The following is an 8,703-nucleotide window of genomic DNA, read 5'->3' on the forward strand; positions in this document are numbered from 1 at the left end:
TATACATACATTTATACATCTCATGTGAATACGTACTCTCTTTTATTACTTTATTTTGTTTGTATCTGCCCTTACACATGCACCCTTGAATGTGTGAATGTATGCACGTGTGTATGTATGTATCTATGTATATCCTAACTGTATATATTTTTCTATTACTTGTAAATTAATAATAATTTTTCTCTTTCATATATTCGTTTTTGTTCTTATTCTTTTTTTATTGTCTCCCTACCTGGGCTAGTTTTTGAGTAAGAGAACTCTTTTGAATACACTGGCCTGTCTTGTCTGTAAGTGTGGCTTTTCATCGTTAAGTTTTTTTTGTTTTTTTTTCTCTGCTTGTATGTACATTTTTACTTAAATATTTCAAACAGTCTTGTCTCTCAGCTTTAAGCCTCTTGTAAAATATATATTTTTTCGTTTTTCATTATTAATATGTATATGTATAACTCTATGGCTTTTTTTCTGCTAGTGTACCTGTTACATTATATTCTACTGGAGTTCATTAATTTCGGTAAAATATTATTTATTTATTTACTTTTGTTTTAAACTAAGAGGAGAAAGTGAAAGATATATGTATGTGTATATGAAATGGACATGTGTGTGTGTGTGTGTGTGAAAGAAAGAGAGACAGAGTGAGTGAAGGGGTGTGTTGTTGGGTATATGTACATACATCAATATATATGTGTACATCTTTTTTGTATGTTCATGTATGTGTGTGAGAGAGAGGGAGTGAATGCGTGAGTGGGTAAACGTGTGTGTTCTCATGTATGTGTAAGTAGCACTCTCTCTCTCTCTTTCTCACAAAACACAAACACGTCCATTTCATATACATTTCACTTTCACTTTAAAACAAAATCAATAGGTGGTTTCCAGGATAAAAATTAAGAAAAAGATTCTATTCACTAGAAATTTATTACTATTGTTTGGATAGTTCCAATTCAATAAGTCCAGAAGTTAGGTTAAATATATATACATGAATAAGTACCATGGATTCCCATTCTACAAACTGGCACACAATTCTGTGAATACTTTACTGGGCAAGGCTGGGTAGTAAGTCTAGTGCTAAACTAAAACCTAAGCCTATGCTTTTATTTAATTGAACTATATATAATAAATAAATTAATTTCTTTTTATCCTTTTTCTTCGTTATGGTGATATATGTACAGGATTTGTACTCTATCATTTCATGCACATTCATTGATGAAGCTTGGATTTTTCATAGATTTCTAAGAATACTTATGGAATTAGAGGAATTAGATTTATTTTAATTTCATCATTTTATGTAACTAAACTTATCTTTAAGAAAGGTGAATTTTTCATTCCGTGTATAGTTCTGATATTTTTCTCTCTTCAAAATAGTTTTAGGTTGAATTATATTTAGATATTTAAGTTTTTATTCATTTACTTACCATATTTCCCAGCATTGAAGACACTACTTTTTTCCTAAAATAAGTCTCAAAAATCTACTATGTGTCCTGGAGGACAAAGGTTGCATTTTTCATAGGCATATCCTAACCCTAGAGGAAAATTATTAATGCTAGGCAGTAATCTGAATCCCTGTATATGACTGCTCAGTGAAGTGTATAAATTATATTTTGTTAAAGTAGTAAATAAACAAAAGTATCATAAGAAATTCTTTAAATATGCACAATCACAAAAATTCATTCCTGTATGGGCAGTGTGTGTTAGATGAGACAACTGACAAGTGATATTTTACATGTGTATCTATATTGCCAGTATTGTCACTCTCTTCAAACAAACTGACTTTAAAGGAACATTATTAAGTGACGAAAGAAGTAAAACTGCGTTATGTTAAAAGGGTTTACAAGCAAATATTAATAACAATACTATCATAATCACTTACTTTCTGTGATGAAACATGTTGCATTCAGTCACCACTTACTCACTCTCTGTGATGAAACTATTGTGTTCAGATTGCAACATAGGCTTCCTCCTTGGTCTTAACCAGTTCATGGTCTTAACCATGAAAGCCATGGTCTTAACCAGTTCAAGCCAGAACTTGCTGATGTCAGGAGTGATCTGCAAATTCAGAAGATTTTACTTAAAATTTTTAGCCCAACTGTTATTATGGCAACTTCAAGTAGAAGATACTCTTATACAATCGGCTATAAGCTACAAGTGATTGGATATGCCAAACAGCATGGTAACAGAGCTGTAGAGAGGTATTTTGGAGCACCACCAACTGAGAAAATGAACCACCACTGGAAGAAACAAAAGGACCTGTTGAAGCCCGCATCAAGACTTAACCCTTTAGTGTTGTAACTGGCCAAAATTAATTCCCCGTTATTTGTTCAAGCTTGCCGTTATCGAATTCTCGTAGCTTTGAGATAATGTGAGATCCTTTATGCAAATATAAATACTGTGAAGTTGTTTAGACTCATGATTTTTTTCAACGTTTGAAGAGAAGAGTTTACCTTGGTTGTGAAAGAAACAGCATCAGCAAGTAGCGATTCCAACTTTGAAGGATTTACAATTGATGATATTGAAAATATAAATGAAAACAAAAGTATTTTGTCTTCGGATGAATCCGATATCAATATCAGTGATTATTCGTCGGATGAGGAAGATTTTAATAATGAAAGTGATGAAAATGATATCATAAACATGGCAACATGGTCAAAAATCACAACACCAAACACTATTTCTGATTTTACAGAAAACACTGGTCCACAACACAATTTACCTCCTGATGCTCAACCATTAGACTATCTGTTTTTATTTTTACCAGAAAGTTTTTTTGAAAATGTTGCGGAGGAAACAAACAAATATGCGCAACATTTAATTACAGATCATGGAAGAAACGATCCACTATGGAAGTCAACTAATACTGCAGAAATGAGAGCGTTTTTTACAATTAAGATTATGTTTGGTGTTAAACAGCTTCCTCGACTGTGGAACTATTGGAGTCCCGATGTAAGGTATGGCGATCCATATATTTCGTATATAATGTCGAAGAAGAGGTATTCGAAAATATCTCAGAATTTGCATTTAACTGATTCTGCTAATGCCCCCAACAAAAACGACCCAAACTACGATCCCCTCTACAAAGTATGTCCTGTAATCGATTTACTTGTTAATAATTATAAAACTGTGTATCTACCTGGGAAAAATCTCAGTGTAGATGAAGCCATGATAGGCTGTAAGGGCAGAGTACATTTTCGGCAGTACATGCCTGCCAAACCTACTAAATGGGGGATCAAGGTATGGGAAGTTTGTGAATCAGAGACGGGATATTGTGTAAACTTCAAGGGAAAAAATATAATGGGAAAAGACCGCATGGATTGGGGCATGATGTCGTATGGTCTCTTACACAACCATTTCACCATCAGCACTGACACCTCTATTTCGACCGGTTTTTTTTCTTCAGTGGTTTTGGCTGAAAATCTTGCCTGTGTAAGTACTTACATGTGCAGTACTGTTATGGGAAACCGTAAAGGTTTACCCCATGAAATAAAAATAAAATTTTAAAAAAGAGGGGACTTTTTACAAATGCAAAAAGAAAATTTATTGATTACTGCTTTTAAAGACAAAAGACAGATTTTATTTCTGTCTTCTAATGAACAACCTGGTGTTAGTGCTGAGGGGAAACCCCTCGTGAATATTTGTTATAACAAATATATGGGTGGGGTTGATAAATCTGATCAATATCGGGAATATTACCTAGTTGGTTGACCTGGGAAGAAATGGTGGAGGTACATTTTGTGGTTTTTAGTTAATTTAACTATAGTAAATTCATATATTGTATATGTAAAAAGCCACAAAGTACCTCCGCCACCAAAAGACTATGACTACTTGAAATTTTGGGTTGACATCGCATCTCAGTTACGTGAGGGCTTTTCTTCTAGAAAGCACAGAACTGGGAGAAAAGCAAAATTAACTGAGGTGGATGTCAGCAGAGAAAATATTGACTTCCATCAAGTCAAAAAGATAGTTTGCAGACTGTGTTCGCCGCAAAAAAGAAAAACTGCAAAAGGATTCCAGGTCGAGACTGCATATATGTGTTCGTTTTGCAAAGTGCCCTTGTGTAAAGGGTGCTTTGGACAGTTTCACGACAGAAATATGGCATAAGTGTATAATTTTGTATATTCCTTTTCATTTTATTATATAATATGTGAAAGTGAGAAATATATATTAATTTTCAGTATGTTACACACCTGTATTCACCTTCGTTTCACCTGTTAATGAGATTTTTTTATTAGATGCATTCTGTTATGTAAATGAATTTGTTAAATTGTATAAGAGTGCATAGCCAATGGTATATTGAGTAGTAAAAGAGTTTTGTACTTTATTTTCAATGATAATTTTTGAATGAAATATAGAAAAAGAGTAAAATCTTCTACCGATTACACTTGTATTTTAATTAATTCAAATTAATGTACCTCATCTAGATTCAAAGTAGTTTATTTGACAGTTGTATTAAAGCAATGGCATAGTGGTTAATGAATAAGGCATTAACCATTATGCTATATGTAGACTATTCTTACTAAATATTTGCACCAACACTTGGTATAAAATAAAGAAAAGTGTCCTATCTTCATTCATAGATTTATCCCCAGGTTTTAGTTAAATGTCGAACTTATTGTTAGAGAACTGCACACACACACACCCAAATGTATTTTACTTACATGACCCTAGTAAATTGGATGAAAGAAATAATAAGTAAAGCTGGTGATCATAAGAGTTAAGTCCCCATGTGGGAATGAACTAAGCAGGAAAATGAAAAAAAACGATTAGAATTGAACCTCTCCCTCATGATTTCATGGTGCATTAACTATTATATGACAGCTGGTAACTCAAATTCAACAGTGAAATAAGCCAATTCATAGCTAAATTTCGAAATATCCTATTTGAATCCATGCATATGAATGAGAAAGGAAAGGGTGATGGCAAACTGGTAGTGGGATCATTTCAACTGTGTGTGAGTATATGTGTGTGTATGTATGTGTGTATGTGAGTATGTGTGTGCGTGTGCAATGGAAGTGAACATTCAATACTGAAAAGAAAAATCAAACAGCGTTTCAACTGTATGTGAATATATGTGTGTATGTGTGTGCATGTACAAGGGAAGTATGTGTGAACCAGCATTCTTTCAGTAACAAATGACGATCAATGTCACATCTCAAAAGACAACCACTAGATAACATTGACAAGTGCATTAATTTGATTTACCATCCGTATTTATATATAAAATACTACAATTAGCCATCATTTTTGATGGCAGGGGGCCAGCGAGTTGTTTAATATTTAATTATTTTTATGCAAAGCACGTAATCATTTTCACTAACAACAAGCATTAAATAACTGTTTAAGAAATCAAGATCTCATGACAATATCCTATGTACATTTTTATTATTTTATTTTTCAGATTACCAGTGATGGTCTGTGTCAGTCTCATTGTCATCATTTCATGGACTCTTCTTGCAAGGTCTACAGATTTGGACTAAATATCTGATACTACCATAACGTTATTGATCTCTGTCTTATTTTTGTATTTAATGCATTGACAAATTCTCAATTTATTTTCAATCTTTATAAATGTCTATAAGTAAACATTTGCATCAATAAAGTAAACCCAGTTAAATTTCTGTATTTCTTTCCTTTTATATGAGTCACCATCATCTAAACACAGTATGGATATTTAGCAACATGGCTATGAGTATCATTGATTTTTGAAACATTTTGGAACAGTCCCTTGAAAAATTTTTAGAATTTGAATTCACAACAATCTTCAACAAATGAGCTGCAATTATGATGGGGTTTTTTTTTTCCACATTAAACATATTCTTGAAACCATTTACAATTTCATGATCAAAGTTTGTGATGTTCACTTTATATATTTTCTGTCAATTTACTTCACTTGGATCAATGTATTCAGATTTCATTGTCACATTTATATATACATAATTTCAGAATTATTATAGTCCTTGATGTTATCAAGTTTTAAAAATAATTGTTTCAGCCCTTTTGAATCCAGGGTCAGTTTTCTTTTAAATACTCAATATATATATACACCAGTTATTTTTTACTTCTTGGTGATTGTGAGGCTATCTTTTCTGTTAACAATTTCAATAGAATTTTATTTTACTCTTTCCTAAGATACAAGAACATCCAAATCTAAATTGTTAGAATACATAGATGTAAAAGAAACCAAACTTACAGTTTGTACATAGGTAAATGCATGTGCAAATATTTATCAAGACCCAGCAGTATCCCTCTTATATCTTATTACAGAAGGAATAAATGAATTGTTATATGAATGATATCTTTTTGCGGTTTAGTTCGATGAAGGGGTGTGCTTTTGGTATGCATTGCAATACTGAATAATTTGTTCCAGTCTTGTGAGCTGTTGGTAGCAAGTGCCTAGTGTATGAATAATGCTTGAGCATCAGCCACAAAAGCACAAGTAGCCTTGTAGATGCTAATGCTGATTCTCTGTAACTGCCTGAGATAGGAGATCGATGCGAAGACTTCGTCCAGACAGAGCAGGTTCAAGTCACCATCATGTTGCACATCTCTGTCTGCCTTTAGTATTGAGAGAGATATACCCCTCTGGAGGTTAAGCAGCTCGAGCAGTGCCACTGGTGCAGGGAATTTGAGATGTAATGAATGAGTTTGACTCAAGAGACATGGAAGAAAATATTCTTAGAGTACTTTCTTCTCGCCTTCCGCCTATTGTGTGTGGCACAGGAGTGACATTTCTCATTTCTAGCATTATGGAGGACTGGGGAAAGGACATTCATGGAAAAGCTTTGGGCATAACCAGATCCGTGTCTGTTTGTGTGTTACTCTTTTACTTGTTTCAGTCATTTGACTGTGGCCATGCTGGAGCACCGCCTTTAGTCAAGCAAATCGACCCCAAGACTTATTCTTTGTAAGCCTAGTACTTATTCTATCGGTCACTTGTGCCGAACCGCTAAGTTGCAGGGACGTAAACATGCCAAAATCGGTTGTCAAGCGATGTTGGGGGGACAAACACACACACACAAACATATACACACACATACATATATATATATATATATATATATATATACATACATACATACATACATACATACATATATACGACGGGCTTCTTTCAGTTTCCGTCTACCAAATCCACTCACAAGGCTTTGGTTGGTCTGAGGCTATAGTTGAAGACACTTGCCCAAGGTGTCATGCAGTGGGACTGAACCCAGAACCATGTGGTTGGTAAGCAAGCTACTTACCACACAGCCACTCCTATGCCTATAAAACTAATTTTGAATGGAATTGAAATTATGCCAGTATTCGCAAAAGTAAGTGACAAGAAACAGAAAAGTTTTTTTAAAAATAGATATTTGATTTTTGCTATAACAATACAACAGCTCAGTTTGTTTTCTTAGCACCATTGTAGGCTATATATTAACTAACTCAAAAATGCAGTCATTGTTTTTAAATAGTGCAATTGTTGCATGGAAAATGTGAAAATAAAAATTTTGTATTAAAGATTGATGTGAGAAAGATTATGCGTGCAACTGATATCGTTTCATTCACCGATTTTTCACATCATCCATCTGAAGCATGCAAAAGAAAGCACGAAAAAAGAGAAAAATGTTATGTCTCAAGATAAACAGGAAAGGCAGAACTGTTATAGAAAGATATTCTAAATTTAGGAAGTGTCTTGCTTGGTTCATGCTTTTCCTAATAGAGAAAATGGTTGATATATAGTTTAACTCCTGGTCACCAAAAACAAAAAAAGAAACCCAGTCTAATAGGTGTAAAATAATGTGTTTAAAATGAATATGAATATAAAAATTTGTGCAAATGGGGGTTGGTGTAGAGAGGACTTTTGGAAAATTCACAAGGTTTGATTTTTCCCTCATAACTTTCAGGAAAATGGATATGTATCGATGAAATATTATAGAAATACCGTTTAAATGGCATAGATTACGACTATAAAGAAATATGTGGGGAAAATGTTTTCTGAAGGGGTTAGGAGAATATTTCGGAAAATTCACATGATCCAATTTTTTTCCTCATAACTTTCAGGAAAATGATATCTTTTAATCAAATTCTATAGAATCACCTTTCAAACAGCTTAGATTACAGTTATAAAGAATTATGTAGGGAAAATGTTTCTGGAAGTGGGGAGGAGAGGTCTGTTGGAAAATTCACACAATCCGTTTTTTTCCCACATTACGTTCAGAATCTAGTTTTTAGCACCCAGCCACCAAAAAAGTAAAACAAAAAATTTTAAAAAAAACAGTCTACTAGGTGTAAAAAAAAATGTGTAGGAAACAAATATGAAAACAAAATTTTGTGCAAATGAACTGGCGTTGGGTGGGGAGGTTACATTCAGAAAATTCACATGATCTGCTTTTTCCCTCATAACTTTCAGGAAACGGGATATCTTTTCATGTAGATTAATTGAAACCATAAATTATATGGTTTCATATTTTAATGATTGCATTAGGAGGATATCTAACTGAAAATATTTACTCTAACAATTCTCCCAGATTAGTTCATATAGAACGAAATAAACTAAGCTTGAAGGTACAGCAGATGAAATAACAGCTAGAAAAAGAAAACAACAAAAATACATTCACTTTTTACATATATACGTGTATCTGTATGTATTATCACAACTGTACATGTAGGTATAAATACTTTACATACATGCATATATATATATATATATATATATATATATATATATATATA

The 8,703-nt window shown here is 33.1% G+C and overlaps 1 protein-coding gene across 10 annotated transcripts in view; it reads left to right on the forward strand.

The window, feature by feature from the left end:
* LOC106874069 (uncharacterized) overlaps nt 1-5,625 on the forward strand; it is a 93,376-nt gene extending 87,751 nt beyond the window's left edge. For 3 of the 10 annotated variants that reach the window (XM_052968298.1, XM_052968299.1, XM_052968303.1), the window contains one exon: nt 5,387-5,625. Coding sequence is in view for 3 of the 10 variants with exons in the window: in XM_052968297.1 (XP_052824257.1) it covers nt 5,387-5,397 (11 nt within the window). In the remaining 7 variants the exon portion in view is untranslated. Of the gene's footprint in view, nt 1-241; nt 288-5,386 lie in introns of all 10 variants that reach the window. The other 7 variants (XM_052968295.1, XM_052968300.1, XM_052968296.1 and 4 more) reach the window with 3 other exon arrangements.
* The last annotated feature ends 3,078 nt before the right edge of the window (nt 5,626-8,703 follow it).

This window comes from Octopus bimaculoides, chromosome 5 (assembly GCF_001194135.2).
Source record: "Octopus bimaculoides isolate UCB-OBI-ISO-001 chromosome 5, ASM119413v2, whole genome shotgun sequence".
Lineage (NCBI taxonomy): Eukaryota > Metazoa > Mollusca > Cephalopoda > Octopoda > Octopodidae > Octopus > Octopus bimaculoides.